The 15289-nt window shown below is 43.1% G+C and overlaps 1 protein-coding gene across 6 annotated transcripts in view; it reads left to right on the forward strand.

Annotated features, from left to right (window-relative positions):
* Nucleotides 1-14932, forward strand: part of MBOAT2 (membrane bound O-acyltransferase domain containing 2) — a 126343-nt gene extending 111411 nt beyond the window's left edge. For all 6 annotated transcript variants that reach the window (XM_042933721.1, XM_042933722.1, XM_042933727.1 and 3 more), the window contains 6 exons: nucleotides 436-628; nucleotides 998-1101; nucleotides 4723-4787; nucleotides 6434-6566; nucleotides 8726-8877; nucleotides 10842-14932. In XM_042933721.1, coding sequence (XP_042789655.1) covers nucleotides 436-628; nucleotides 998-1101; nucleotides 4723-4787; nucleotides 6434-6566; nucleotides 8726-8877; nucleotides 10842-11067 — 873 coding nt within the window. In that variant the 3' untranslated portion in view covers nucleotides 11068-14932. The remainder of the gene's footprint in view (nucleotides 1-435; nucleotides 629-997; nucleotides 1102-4722; nucleotides 4788-6433; nucleotides 6567-8725; nucleotides 8878-10841) is intronic.
* The last annotated feature ends 357 nt before the right edge of the window (nucleotides 14933-15289 follow it).

Below are 15289 nucleotides of genomic sequence, written 5' to 3' on the forward strand. Positions count from 1 at the left end.
ATGTTCATGAGATGCGTAGCGTTTGGGAAATACAGGGTAAAAGCACCATGGAGTAATCAACTGTGTATGAGTGTGTATATTAAATGTACAATCCACCACCAAAAGTTTTTAACGTGACTATTTTCGTGTACTCACACCTACACGCCTGTGTTTGCTCTCAGATTTTTTTTTTAACCGAAAGCTTTGAAAATACAAATTGATATTTCTAGTGATTTGAGCCATACTCCAGAGGCGTTAGTTGGAGAGAAGGCTGGAAACGGTCCTACTGTGAGACCATGAAGGCTTCAAATGCCGAGCACAGCGTAGCTGATGATTTTTCACCGGGAAAGTTCTAGAATTAATGCTGCATTTGGGAAGATGAATCCAGCAGTAGTGGGTAGAACGAATGAAAAGGGAAATGGATTAAGTTTATGAAGTCTTGTCTCGTTCTGTCAGGTTGCAGTTATTCAGAAGCTCTTAGTCTGTGGACTTTCCTTACTATTTCACTTGACCATCTCTAACACCTTACCTGTGGAGTATAACATCGATGAGAATTTTCAAGCTACCGCTTCATGGCCAACAAAAGTCATCTATCTTTACATCTCTCTTCTGGCTGCCCGACCCAAATACTATTTTGCGTGGACATTAGGTAAGTGACATGTGGTAGACCTCACTGTTCATGTGCTGAAGTGTATCTTACCCAATGGCTAGCCAGCAGAGTGCCCTCTTGAGGAGATACACTTAAAGACCAATTAGAAACATTAGTCATCTATTAGAAGACACAAACCTTGCAGCTCGTATCCTAAATACAAGGATATATCCTACAAACTGTTAGGATGGCCTAAAAACTGGCTGAAGGCCCATTTTATTATAATATCAGATAAAAATGAGGATAAATCTACTTTTACTGTTTAAGAATAAAAGATCCTAGTATATGATAAACATGTACCTTCTGAGAGAACATGGCAGATTGTTACATAGGTTTTTCATACCTTCTTTTTCACTTTGTTTATTGCAGCGGACGCTATTAATAATGCTGCGGGCTTTGGTTTCAGAGGATATGATGAAAATGGAACGGCTCGTTGGGACTTAATTTCCAACTTGAGAATTCAGCAAATAGAGGTTAGTAAATCATTAACAAGTCAGTTACCCTATGATACTTTACGTACCCCACTTTGCTTTTACAGGTCATGACGCGATGTCCCAAGAGTGATGTTGAAGGCTTTTTAACAATAATAACTTATTTTTCCACTCAACCAATATTTGTGGGTTGTCAATCATGTGCCCCAGGCGCTGGGGATCTAGCGGGTAAGATTGGTGTGACCTGGGCCCTTCGATCGTGGGGCTTTAATCTAGTGGGTGCTACAGAAGGGTAGATTGGGGTCAGAGGGATATAGGGTGTGTGTGGGCTACAAGATAAGGTCCAACTCAGATGAGGTAGCTCAGGGAGGGGTCCCGAAGGAAATAGTCTTAAGCTGAGTCCTAAATGATAAGGAGGAGGTTGCCAGGCACTCCCAAGTAGAGGGTGATCAACCTGAGAAAGGATATGTGGCTCATGTTGGGTCATAACAGAGGGAGTGGTGACTGGAGACTGGAGACACAGAAGCCAAGCCGAGATACTTTCAGAGGCCGTATTAAGAGTTTTGAGCTCTCCTAAGAGCGATGGAGTGTGGTGGATGGGTTTTATGCAAGTGAGGTGGTTACAGCTGTGGTTTAGAAGGGTCTGGCTATGTTAGGTAGAATGAGTTGCCCTCGTGGAACAGAGTGGTCTGTTAGGAGGGTGTTGTGTTAATCCAAGGTGATGGTGACCTAAACTAGAGTAGGGACAGTGGGGCCGGAAAGACATAAGCACCTTGGAGCACTGTTCCAGAGATTCAGCAGAACCCGGTGATATGCTGGCATCAGCAAGAGAGAATGAGTTATAAATTGGGACCAGATATCTGGCTTAAACCAGTTTTATGGCGATGCCTTTCCCTGGGAGAAGGAACAAAGAACAGGTACAGGTTTGAAGGGGAAGAGACTGTGTGTTCAGATTTCAGACTTAACTAAGTTGTCCGGCAGACGAACCAATGACCAGACACTAGCTGCAACATCTGAGCTGGAGATCCTAATTGGGGAACTAGAAGCGTGTAGCATTTCAGGTTTTGGGGGGAAACCACGAGAGTAGCCATGAGAGAGCAGCGAGAGACCGAGAAGGGATGTGAACCCCCAAGGAACCCCTGTGCCCTTGGCTGGGCAGAGGAAGGCAGGTCAGGAGAAGGAGCCAGAGAAAGGAGAGGAAAAGCAAAAGTAGACATTGCTTTGCAAGCCTGAGAGAATTATTCCAGCAGTAGCAATTACCAAAACCTAAGGTGAAAAGTTGAACGACAACTTGATAATGAATGGGTCAGGCTGGACCCGCCGCTGAGCCCTACCGTCACTGAACGTTCATCACGAAAAGTGGGACAGTCAGTCATTAAGCGCCTGTGGAGGTGATGCCATAGGAAACACAGCACCGTCTTTCAAGTACTTTGCCAATACAGTTAAGCGTGGTTAGGTCTCTAGATCTTTCTAAATGTAGAGGGAGTGTGCAGTATAGAGAAGTAAGTTAAACGCTGGATCCAGAAGCGGGAAATCTACAGGACAAAGGACCCAATTTTCCCCACAAGTAAATGCCACAGAAGAGTGGGGGGCAGGGAGGGGCCGCTACAGATTCAGAGAGCAGAGCCAAACACATCATTGCACCTTGTCTGCACCCTCTGAAAAGACCAACTGGAAAACCATGTTTTTAAACAGTCGGGATATTTGGCCACAAAATGAGCATTAAATGATATTAAGGAGTTAATACTTAGTTTTGTTAGGTCCGATCTTGGTTTTTTGAAAGTCCAGTAAATTCTGAACTATGTACAGGTGACATAAGATGTCTGATGCTTGCCTTGAAATTTTCCTACGATGTCAGTAATGAAAATGGGGAAGGGGAAGGAAAAGCGTAAAGTGTGGAAATTGAGTGATGAATGTATGTATGGCAGTGTTTCTAACTTTCTGTTCATTATCGCCACCCTGAGGAGGTTTTGAGACATGTGTCACCTCATCGACCCCCCCCCAACCCAGCCCGTGAACTTTAATACTGCATACACTGTATGTCCGTTTATATATCATGTATATACACATATGCTTTTATACATAAAACGAGTAAGCCTTTTTTGCCAAGAACCAGTTTTCATCCTCTTGGGGGCAATATCGCCCTTGGTGAGAATGCATGGTCTAAGAAAAAGTAAAGAAGGGGCCGCCTGGATGGCTCAGTCAGTTAAGCCTCCGACTTAGGCTCAGGTCGTGATCTCGCGGTTCTTGAGTTCGAGCCCCACATCGGGCTCTCTGCTGTCAGTGCAAAGTCCACCTCAGATCCTCTCTCTCCCTCTCTCTCTGCCCCTCCCTTGTGTGTGCTCTCTCTCTCTCTCTCTTTCTCTCAGAAATAAATAAACATTAAAAAAATTTTTTTAGAGAAAAAATAAAGAAGAAGGAGCTAGTTTCCTGAAGGAGGGGAGGGTGATCAGGGTTGGATGCGACTGAGATACGGGCAGTAAGAGCAGGACTCAAATGCCAGCAGCTGTAACACCTGGGGGTTGAGTGATGATTTTGGTAACGGTTTCATGGGAGGGATAAGCTATAAAAGCCAGATGATACAACTCTTAGGCATTTATTACCTGTACAAGGAAGGAGGGTAGAGATAAGGTCATAGCTGAGGGGAACAGGTGAAGGCGAGAGTTTTGTTTAATTTTGTTTTAAAACGGAGAGATGGAGGGGTGCCTGGGTGGCTCAGTCAGTGAAGTGTCTTGACTCTTGGTTTTGGCTCAGGTCCTGATCTTATGGTTCATGGGATCAAGCCCTGCGTTGGGCTCTAGGCTGAGTGTGGATCCTGCTTGGGATTTTCTCTGTCTCTTTCTGCCCCTCCCATGCTCGCATGTGGGCTTGTGTGCACGTGCATGTGTACTCTCTCAAATAAAAAAAAAGTATGGATTTAAGACAAGTCTCAAGTGTTATATGATATTCTGCACTTGGATTCAGAGGTTATAAGTAGAGAGGACGGAAAGTATGGTTGATCTGGGACTCGGAGTTTGATAAGCAGATGAATTAAAAGGAAGAAGAAACAAACGCATCAAGAATTTTGAAGAGCGTAATAAATACTGCACCAGTCTGAATGGTGAGAAGGAAGTGAAGACATAGGAGGAGACGCTTGCTTAGGGAAGAAGTAGAGTTGGGAGACCAGAGGGTCCTTCTGAGGTCAAGGGGGAAGCTTTTATTGGGAGAGGCTCGAGTGGAGAGTCTGGGAACGTGGATAGATGGCAGTAGTTCGGGTGAGGCCAAGGTTCCGAGCAGCCACAAGTGGTGGCTGAAGAGGCGTGGGGGTGACGGAATGGAGAGGCTGTGGCTCGATGGGACGTCCAGTCCCCAGTGAAAGCGTCATGGAAGGGTCATGGAAAGGTCATTTACATATCAGGAATGTCTTTGGGATAATTCCATGACAACGCCTGTAAATGTTAACATACAGGAGAAAATGGGGATCATCTCGTAGTTGTCCCCTCTGAGAAGCAAGTTTTATTTATACAAGCACATTACTGTATTAGAAAACAAATATGAAGGAAATAAATCAGTACACCACTGTCAGCATCAAGTACTTGATTTTTAGCACAACACCATGTTATTGCTTGTATCTAAACCTTCATTATTTTGTTGGCCAAAGAAAAAGGTTCTTTTGTTTTTCAGATGTCAACAAGTTTCAAGATGTTTCTTGATAATTGGAATATTCAGACAGCTCTTTGGCTCAAAAGGTATGTTCCTTCAAGAACAGTCTTTAGCTGTGCTATGGTGTCTAATACCTGAGGCCGAGTTTCACTGAGTTCAGATTCTTGATTAAATAACAGTGTGTTGAGTGACACTGACCTTGGTGTTAACCAGGAAATACTGTTAACGTCTTCCAACGCAAGAGTCTATCGAATCTGAGAACTGTGTTGGCCTGAGTGGTGAATGTTTCGATCACGGGCTTCTCAGTCCGCCTTCCCAGGCATCTTTCCGAGATCGCCAGCGTCCTCCTACTGTCATTGGTTGGAGATTTGGTTAAATAAAACAGAGTAACTGTACAACCACTGTCCAGATGCCCTAGATTGTCCACAGCAGTTCCAGTTGCAAACATATTTCAATTTGACAGATCTTTCTGTATGTTAGGCACAGGACACAACGATGAGTAGGACAGAAAGACCCAACATCTGCAGTCAAAGAATTCACGATCTTGTTAAAAACACGGCAGGGTCACCTGCGCGTTCCCTGTAGCGAGGAAGAGCGGAGAGAGAGAGCAGGAGCAGCGAGGCGCAGGGGGAGAGGAAGTGCTGGTGCCAGGATCCGTGACGAGGAATTTGTCACACGGCCGAGGGGGAGCCACAGGCAGCCCGAGTGGGGCAACGTTTGTAAAAGATGAAGTTAGGGAGTTGCACAGAAACTCCCAGGGACTCTGTCTCCTTGTTCCCAGTGAGATACGTTGCCGTATCTCGAGTTTATTTTACGAAACGTTATGGCTCTAGGCACTGTGTAAAGCAGCCTTTTTGGGGAGTGTCCTTTATTTCCTGGCAAGTTGCATATCTTTCTGCCTCGAGATACCCAGCATATGACATTGTGGCTTTGTGCTACATTGCAGTCTCCCCAGTGGCTACATATTTCCTGAACTAATCTGTTGTGTGGTTGTTGTTGCTGTATTTTATTTTAGTATTTTTTAAAAGGTTTATTTCTTTATTTCTGAGAGAGAGAAACAGAGCATAAGTGGGGGAGGGGCAGAGAGGGAGCCCAGAATCGGAAACAGGCCCCTGGCTCAGCGCTGTCAGCACAGAGCCTGATGCGGGGCTTGAACCACAAACCATGAGATCATGACCTGAGCCGAAGTCGGAGGCTTAACTGACTGAGCCACCCAGGCACCCCTTTGTTGTATCTTAAATTTGATAACTTTTGGGGGCACCTGGCTTGCTCAGTCAATGGAGCATGTGACTCTTGATCTCACGGTCGTGAGTTCAAGCCCCGCATTGGGAGTAAACATTACTTACTTACTTACTTACTAAATAAATAAATAAGTAAATAAATAAGACACCTTTAGAAAATCTTATTTTCATTTGAGTTCTCTACCATGTTACAGGGAAATTTTAGACTAAGCACGTTGAAGTTTCTTGGTAAATAGCATAGATTTCTAGACACTAGAAATGATCATTTTAGCTATCACAGGTACCATAAAAAGATGAAAATCAAATTTGTTTTCCTAGATCAATAGGAATAGCTAATAGCCTTCACCTCCCTGAGGTCACAGGTCAAGTTGTGGCCGACGCTAAGTTGCAGTTGTTTTCCTGGTTGCCCTGGGCCCTGTCGGCTGAGAAAAGAATGATCGCTGTGGGCTGTGTGAACTCTAACCACTCAGTGTGGTGTTCATGGTTTCCAGGGTGTGTTACGAACGAGCCTCCTTGAGTCCAACCATCCAGACGTTCGTTCTGTCCGCCATCTGGCACGGGGTTTACCCAGGGTATTACCTGACGTTTCTCACGGGAGTGGTGATGACACTGGCAGCACGAGCCGTGAGTATCTAGAACCCCACGTCGTCCTCGAGGGGAGTCCACGTGAGTGGGAGGAGGAGGCCGAGCTCACCCTCTCCCCGAAGGCCTCGTTCGTGTGACCGCAGATGGAGCCGTGCTCTGGTTAGAAGCGAGGGGGGCGTCTGGCGTGTTTGTCCAGCGCTCCTGCGGGAGGGACCTGCACAGCGTTGGTTGTCTTTACGCGGTTTTCTGAACGAGAGCTAAAACCTGCGTTAAATAAAGATGGGTTCGTTTCACAAACGTTTCCCGAGAGCTGTCCCCGATGAATCCTCCTGTAGGTGAGGAGGGGAGCACGAAGACCATGGACAGAGCCGGTGGGCCGTCCCCGGGTGGCGGGTGCCAACGTTAGAGACAGGGCACAGTTCTTCAGAGTGTTGGCTTGGTTGGAACCTGGCGTCATACTTTGGGAAACAGTTGAGAAATCAGGCTGGTGACATGGGTGGGCAAGGAAGGACAGTTCAGTGTGAGTCCTTGAAAGTGACGTGACCAAAACAGCGCTCAAACAGGCTTCTTCCAGCAAGTACAGGTGAGGAGGCCTCATTTAACAAACTAGCAGAGATTTAGTCAATTTTCAGGTGGGGGTACATATGTGCATATGTACAGCACGAGACATATATGATAGATCCCGTGGGCTTTATAGATAGTAAGTAACATAGTTGTTTGGAGGTGAAAGACATCCCTTTTGGTTGGGTTGACCAGAGGTGGCCTCATTAGGGAAGCGTGGTTGGATTAGGGCTTTGAAAGATGATCGTTTTAAAAGTGAGCCAAGTTTGGTGGGGGTAGAACGTGACATTGTAGGCCAGGAGATGACATTCTCAAAACCAAGTTTGGAAGTGCCCAGTGTGTTTGGAAACGAAAAGTAAATCTGGTTGAAGCAGAGACTTTGTGAATCCCTAAATAGTGGATAATTCTGGAAGGGGAAAGGAGTGCAGGGGGCGGAGGGAGGAGGGCATAATAGAAGGACTTGACAGACGAGGAGAGGGCCCAACCCTCATTCCGCCTGCAGCCCGGGGAGTCCGGGAAGATCTTCAAGGAGGGAGATGACCAGTGGAAAGCCATGCTTCAGGAGAGTGGATCTGCCCCTGGTGGACGGGGGCGGGGAGGGTGGGTAGGTGCTGCACAGGGAACCAGGCAACATGTAGGTGTCGGGACTCGTTCTGGCCACTATGAACGATGGTCTCGCTGTAGGGAGAGCCATTAACCACACACCAGGTCACTTCTCAGAAACTCGGTGGTGTCCTCACGGGGCCGTGTTTCACCTCTGAACATACTAGACAAGAAAAGCAGGGAAGATGATCATAGAAAAGAGGAAATAATGTTTGGTTAAGTTCGCACATTTCAAAACTGAAATGTTTTGACTTTTTTGGAAGCTAAAAAAAAATGTTTGAATAGTGGTTATTAGGAAACACCTATTTTGAGAATGTGTGTCGTTGCCATTTATTCTAAGTGTGTTTGGCCTGAGCTCAGGGTATGATCTTCACTTGTATTTCACAAACCCAGGGCTTCAAGAGGAAGGATGTCTCATTAAGTCATAGTAGAAAACATTGAAAACAGACAGAACTTTATTTATATACTATACCAAATATGATTTAAAGAGCTCTAGGCAGTGTTATTTTTAACTTTGGGGGAGATTTAAAAAAAAAATTTTTTTAACATTTATTCATTTCATCTTTTGAGAGACAGAGAACGTGAGTGGGGGAGGGGCAGAGAGCGAGGGAGACACAGAATCTGAAGCAGACCCCAGTCTCTGAGCTGTCAGCATGGAGCCCGATGCGGGGCTCGAACTCACGGACCGCGAGATCATGACCTGAGCCGAAGTGGGCCGCTTAACCGACGGAGCCACCCAGGCGCCCCGGGAAACTTTTAATTTTAATGCAACTTCAAATCTCCAGAAGAGTGGCAAAGAACTCCTACATGCCTTTTACCCACACTCCCGCATTTTGCTCTCTCCATATTTTTCACAGATACATGTATTCGTTTTTGCCAAACAACTTTTCCCGTAATGGCAGCGCCACCTTAGACTTGCACCAGCAACGCGTGGGAATGTCAGCCACTGCACGTTCTTGAAGCAGTGGATGTAGTCAGTGTGACTCTGTAGCAACACTGAAGATAAAGCACATATTTTTGTTTCTTTATTTCAGATGAGAAATAACTTTAGACATTATTTCATCAAACCTCCCCAGCTTAAATTATTGTATGATGTTATAACGTGGATAGTGACTCAAGTAGCAATAAGTTACACAGTTGTGCCATTTGTACTTCTATCTGTAAAACCGTCATTCATGTTTTACAGGTAAGTGTCACTCTTAAAAATATACCAGTGGGAATAACTTTATTATTATTATTATTATTATTATTATTTTAATGCTTATTTATTATTGAGAGACAGAGCATGAGCATGAGCAGGGGAGGGGCACAGAGAGGAGGAGACGCAGAATCCGAAGCAGGCTCCAGGCTCCGAGCTGTCAGCACAGAGCCCGACGCGAGGCTGGAACTCACAAACCGCGAGATCATGACCTGAGCCAAAGTCAGACTGGGCTTAACCGACTGGGCCACCCAGGCGCCCGGGAATAACTTTATTTTTAAGAGCAAGCTCTTTGCTTGTGTAAAAAAATCATGCCCTAGCCTTACTTTCTGTAGTTAGCTTTTTCATCTTAAACCAAGCAGTCCCAAGATTTTTATGGAATGATTCACACCACTTAACCCTGAGATGAATATGACTTAAGAGATGTGCCAGCTGGGCAGCCGCTGCCTCAGGTCTCGCAGAGGTTTAACTAGAAAATGTAGCTGTTCTTTTTACACCTGGATGTTAACTGGACTCACCGTGGGAATCCTTTCACGATGTGTACACGTATCGAATCATTATGTTGTACACCTGAGGCTACTGTAACGTATTAGGTCAGTTGTACGTCACTTAACCAAATAAAAGAAGCAGCATCCGGCTAGATGTGGCCCGTGGGCTGGAGTTTGCTCACCCCTGCCCTGGGGTCAAGGGCTAGGAGTTTATAAGCTGAAGCAAAGGCTTTTGTGTCTCTCGGGATATTCTGGGAGTGGAAGCAAAATAATATCTTCCAGATAATCACGAGTACGTATTGGTTGAGTCTGTGCACCAAGAGTTCGGGTTGTCAGACTATTAACTCCAAAAAGGAGAGGATAGGCGAACTTGAAATAAGATGAACAATCAAAAATAGGACAGAGCAGTTTTAAAATGTAGTTTGTTCTCAACAAGGGATTGTTAATCCTTTTCATCGCTTTAGTCAAAAGGAAATAAATTACTTGTATTTCATGAATTTGTTCCCTTCTTACTCTTTTATGTTTCACGGGTACTTTGTCTTCTCTGTATTATGGAAACTCTTGTCTTAAATTCTGTGTTTTATCTCTTTATTGTCTCCCTCACCCACCAAATTCCGCTCTCGCTGTGTTAGCGAGATCTTTGAGATCAGACACTTCATCTTTCATAAAGTCCTCATTACCCCAGTGTTTAGAAACGGCAACACAGAACGCGTGGTCAAAAATTGTTGAATGGAATATGGCGACACATACGGACAGACATTAAGGAACTCCACTAAAATGTCCCCTTTTCACAGAATGATTACTTGTTTTTGAATGCGATCGAGCTGTTGGTTAGATTTTCTATCCCAGGTACTTTGTTCATGATCGCTTGAACTTACAGCTAAAAAAAGTGGCCTCGGTCGCACTTGATTTATACTTAATTTCAGGAATAATGCCTCTAATAATATTCTTAATAATGTGACTTTCCTTTATTATATGACAGTGACCATCAAGAGGCAGTATTATCTATTACTCACATCACTGGAATATTTGTAACTTAATCAGGGGCCGTAAACAGCAGAGGAGGCCAGAGCATTTAAGGCCTTTATTATCTCTGCCTTCTCTCTGTTCACTCAGTGTTCGATTCTGTGGATTTGCGAGATTATTCTTAGGTCGCTGCAGCTGCTAATAAGTACCTTTTTGTTTTTGCTCTCTGTAGCCATGCACTTATGACCCTTACAGAGGAGTGTAATGTGATACCTAGTGTCATGCTCCGAAGTGGTCTGGGCTTATATGCTGCTTTCTAAAAACCCACTAGCATACGCCTTAGAGCTGCCTCTCATGGGGCAGGGGTGGGACCGGAACGCAAGAGATGTGGTGAATGCACACATCCTGAGTGGGGCCTAGGACATTCTGACGAGTGTGCAGTTGCTAAGCATCCGTGATCAAAATCTAATAAAGTAAATTCTGTTTTTTTTCTTCCAGCTCCTGGTATTACGGCCTGCACATTGCTGGTATCTTAGTATTATTGTTGTTGCCGGTGAAAAAAAGTCAAAGAGGAAAGAATACACAGGAAAATGTTCAGCTGGCACGATCCAAAAAGTTTGATGAAAGAGAAAATTCTTTGGGACAGAATAGTTTTTCCACAACAAACAATGTTTGCAATCAGAATCAAGAAATAGCCTCTAGACATTCATCATTAAAACAGTGAAGGGGAAAATATGCTGACGGCTATTTTTTCTATGTTAACAGAAACCACTCTTAGCACCTTTTCAAGGGATTTGTGTTTGTTTGAAAAGAGATTAAGTGGGGGGACATCTGACAGATCTAGGTAGGGAATTTCCTGTAGAGCAGATTGGAAACGGAGTGAATAACCCCTCCCAGGCCATGTCCCTGTGGGCCACGCCTTATATAAAAATATTTCCATTATCTCAATGGGCACTCAGGACCTCAGCATATGTCCACACGGTCATATGTGTGCCCTGTTGCTGAATGTATGTTGCGTATCCCAAGGCACCGAAGAGGTGGACAGGTAATTGTGTCAATCTGGATGATTGAGAGAAATTAACTTTTCCAAATGAATGTCTTGCCTTAAACCCTCTATTTCCTGAAATATCGTTCCTAAATGGTATTTTCAAGTGTAATATTGTGAGAACACTATTTCAATATTTGATGTTATATGCTGTAAAGGAATTCTGGAGGAATTTTGAAACAGGATATTTAAGATGTGGATACTTTAAAAATGCAATAAACATCTCAGTATTGGAAGGGTTTTCTTAAAGTATCTCAGATGACTACAGTACGTAGCGAAACCGCAAACAGGACCGGATGCCAAATTATACGTAGCTTATTTTCCTGGAGAATTTAATTACTTTGTGTCAGTCAGAGCCCGTCAAGGAAGAATTTCTTCAACACAATTAAAAGTGGGTAATGGGATATTTTAAGTTTATTTTCTTAAAAAAAAAAAAAAAAGCAAGAGAAGATGACAAGGGAAGGAAGGAAGGCATGAATGAAGGAGGCCCCACGAGGACTGGCGTAGAGCCTGCTGGGATGGGGCACAGGTGCACAGTGTAGGTACCACGTGCTCCGCAGACGTGCTTTTCACCTTTACTTATCTGAGTTCTTTGTGATTATGTAAGACATCGAAATGGAATAACTTTTTAACGTGGTGGACTTTGAAATGGAATTTATCAAGCATAAATTATCTAGAATTGTTAGAGGGATCATGAAAACAATAGTGGTGGATTGTGTGAGGGTTATGGAAGAGAAATCACTGAGTAAGGTGACTGTCTAGTCCCTTTCTTACCCTTAACAGCTTACTTCCTATTGGGGAAAGTTTTAGGGAGATGAAAGCTTAAAGTCGTGGGGTCTGGCCCACATTTTTAGAAAATAAAATAAATCCGTTTCCAGACTCTTAAATTCTTACATGAAAATGTTGCTCTTCACTCTTTTTAATGAGTTTTAGGTTCTGTAAGTAGAAGAGTACGCTTTTACCTTACAGGCCATTTTCCCCATAATTGATCTCACCTTGAATCACTCGATGTCTCCTTTAATGCCAGTCTGGTGACGGGCGTGGGAAGCTGAAAGCAGAGGAGGGGACTGCGAGGCCATCCTGGAGTGTAGGGCTTCAGCCACAGGTAGTGAATCACGGGATCATGGGGTTTGAGAGAAGAGCGGGGGACACGGCCTTCTGACTTCACCTTTATTTGACCAGTCTTTGATTTGACTTCACCTTTATTTGACCAGTTCGTTTCCTTTCTGCCTTACATTTTTAATGCAATGCAAATTGGTTAGGTGTGGTGTGTCTTTTATTTTTGTCGTCGGTAAGTTTGTACATGAAGTTAAAGCAGAACTCCTATCTGGCTTGAGCGGCGCAGTGTTTCATTTAAAGGGAAACAGCAAGCATACTTGGAACTGGTGAGGTCTCAGTCAGCAAAAACATCGGCGTATCTTTTTAGAGCTTTAGAAATATCCCGGTCTTTGTTTATAGCAAATGTGGTTATTTTTCTAAAGGTAAAATTTTTCCACCTGCTGAGGTCAGCCATACCCTGCTACTTACTTCCCAGGAAAGGACAGATAGCTAAATAAATTTTCTCCGTTTTCCCATGCATTGAGATTAAGCTAGCTGTGTAACGTGAGACGATGGAAAAGAATAATCATGGAAAATATCTGCCCCCGAAAGGTCTCCTTAGTCTAATTACTGCCGCAGAGAATCTGATCACTATTTTTCAAAAGTAAACAAATTCAGGGTTTAAAGGACAGGTCTAGGCATGTCATAAATGAAAATAAGAAAGCTTAATAAAACTTCTTTTCAGCCCACCTCTAGCCATTAATAAATAATAACTGTTTATTTTTATCACCTATGTCATTTCTCTGCCTGTAAACCTAAAATCACTGTTACCTGTTTCTTGTTCAATGAATGTCCTCGTGGTGTTGCCATCCAGGAAGCGAGATGATTGAATAATTTTCCAATTACTTTGAAGATGATGCATTATCTACACAGATTGACTGATTTTCATCCCTTTGGATCAACTAGTTTTTTGGGTTTTGTATGAAATGGTTTTAGGATAGCTTTTCTCTAATTTTGTAGAAATTCTCGTAAGTATGTAATCTAGAAAAACTAAAGAAATCTAATTCTCGACTTTTCTTCTCAAGAAGAAACACTTTGTGCTGTGTGAAATGACTATATCTACTTGGAGTGTTGTAAGGATTAATACTTCTACTTGAAGTGGAAACTGGTCTGTCTCTACTACTGTTAAGTATAAAGGGATTCATTGTACTATGTGCTTGCTTCTTTTTTAATCAACACAGTAAGATTCAGTCCATATTTATATTATTTCTCCACTCTTCAGTTGTCATGAAACTACTCCAGAGATGATCGGTGAACATCATTATTATGCTACTCAGGGAAAAAAAAAAAAAAAAAAAAAGGGAACAAAAACATTATTCTTCCCTCAATTTCATTTTCTTGAAACAGTAACAGTTAATTTGATGTATCTCAGTGATCACCATTTTACAAGTAGCTTAATCTCAGTTTTAAAAATGAGCATTTTTATTGGAACTCAGGGTAATTGGAGAAATGTATGCAGCTTCTAAAACATCCAGCATAGTAGAGGAGGTTTCTTTGGCTTCAACAATGTCCAGCCACCACTTATGCCACCACCATACTTTTGGTTAAGAAGTATTTTTGTTATTGACCCCTGCCGTGTGTGACAGGATTCCATGGCAGGATTTCCATAGCTAACAGTTTTCAGGAAACTTTGCAGTACAAAGAGTGGTTTTTTTTTAAAGAGTGAAGGTAAGGCACGTGGAAACACTGATTGTCCTGGGAGATCTGGATGTTCATCTGGCTCTGTTATTAAGGAACCTTAGGATCTGGGCAAGTTGCCTGTCCTCTGGATCAGAGTTTCTTAATAAGAAATTAAAGGATCAGTTCTAAAAGTTTATGACCAGTCGATTTGTAATGAATGGAAGCCATTAGCAAGACGTGTAGGAGTCACGGACAAAGGCAGATTCACAATCAGAACTATTGTCATGGTCATTTACTTTTATTACTTGAGCAGCTCCAAGCCCAGACTTTTCTAAAGGTTTTCTTGGCAACCGAGGAAAATCTTTCAGTCCCTTAAATCAGAAGGCGTGGCAGCATAACCTTTCTACTGAATATAGCCCTTCACATGAATCCTTGATCATGAAATAGTCTCTAGTGAAGGAAACAGATCTTCCTTTTGCTTTCTCTGCTTGTTCGTTCATTTGTGCCGTGTGAAATTGAAGGTGATCTGTCCTAGAATATGTCAGTGCAACCCACCAAGTTTACTGGACAGGGTTTACCACTTTAAACTACAGAAGACATGTTAAAACTCGGCCGTGAAAATAATGACAAAGTTTATACTTTTATTCAAGGACTAGATTGTGTTTAGGACAAAAAAAGTCTTTCCTATTTAAAATTCATACCCTGTAAATTTTAGTTTGTATATTCACAAACCACTTGGGCACTTACACTTTTTTGTTTCCTTATTATAAACTTCAAAATCATTAGTTACTTGATGTTAAGGGTTCTCCGCTAAAACTGAAAGAAACAATTACTTGAGAGAATAGTTGTTTCAGAATGGTGCCTGCTGTTGCGTCAATGGAGGACTTGTCCGGAGTTTTACATCTAAACCGGTATTTGATGGAGTTTCGTTCACCCACTGGTGGTCTGTCCTGGCTGAAATTGAGTACATCAGATTTCACATAGGTGCGGAATTCTATGTAACACTGTGAAATGTAATCTTAACTGCCCTCAAGTACCTTATTAAACTCTTCCTCTGAACCAAGTGTACATTTAAGGAATGGCTGATCATTTATACGAGTACCTTAGATGCAGAAAGTTCCTTCTGCAGCCGTCCTCGTAAGAGTGGGTTCGTATCAGTGCACGCTCCTAATGCTGAAGGAAA

This window comes from Panthera leo, chromosome A3, assembly GCF_018350215.1.
Source record: "Panthera leo isolate Ple1 chromosome A3, P.leo_Ple1_pat1.1, whole genome shotgun sequence".
In the NCBI taxonomy this organism is placed as follows: Eukaryota; Metazoa; Chordata; class Mammalia; order Carnivora; family Felidae; genus Panthera; species Panthera leo.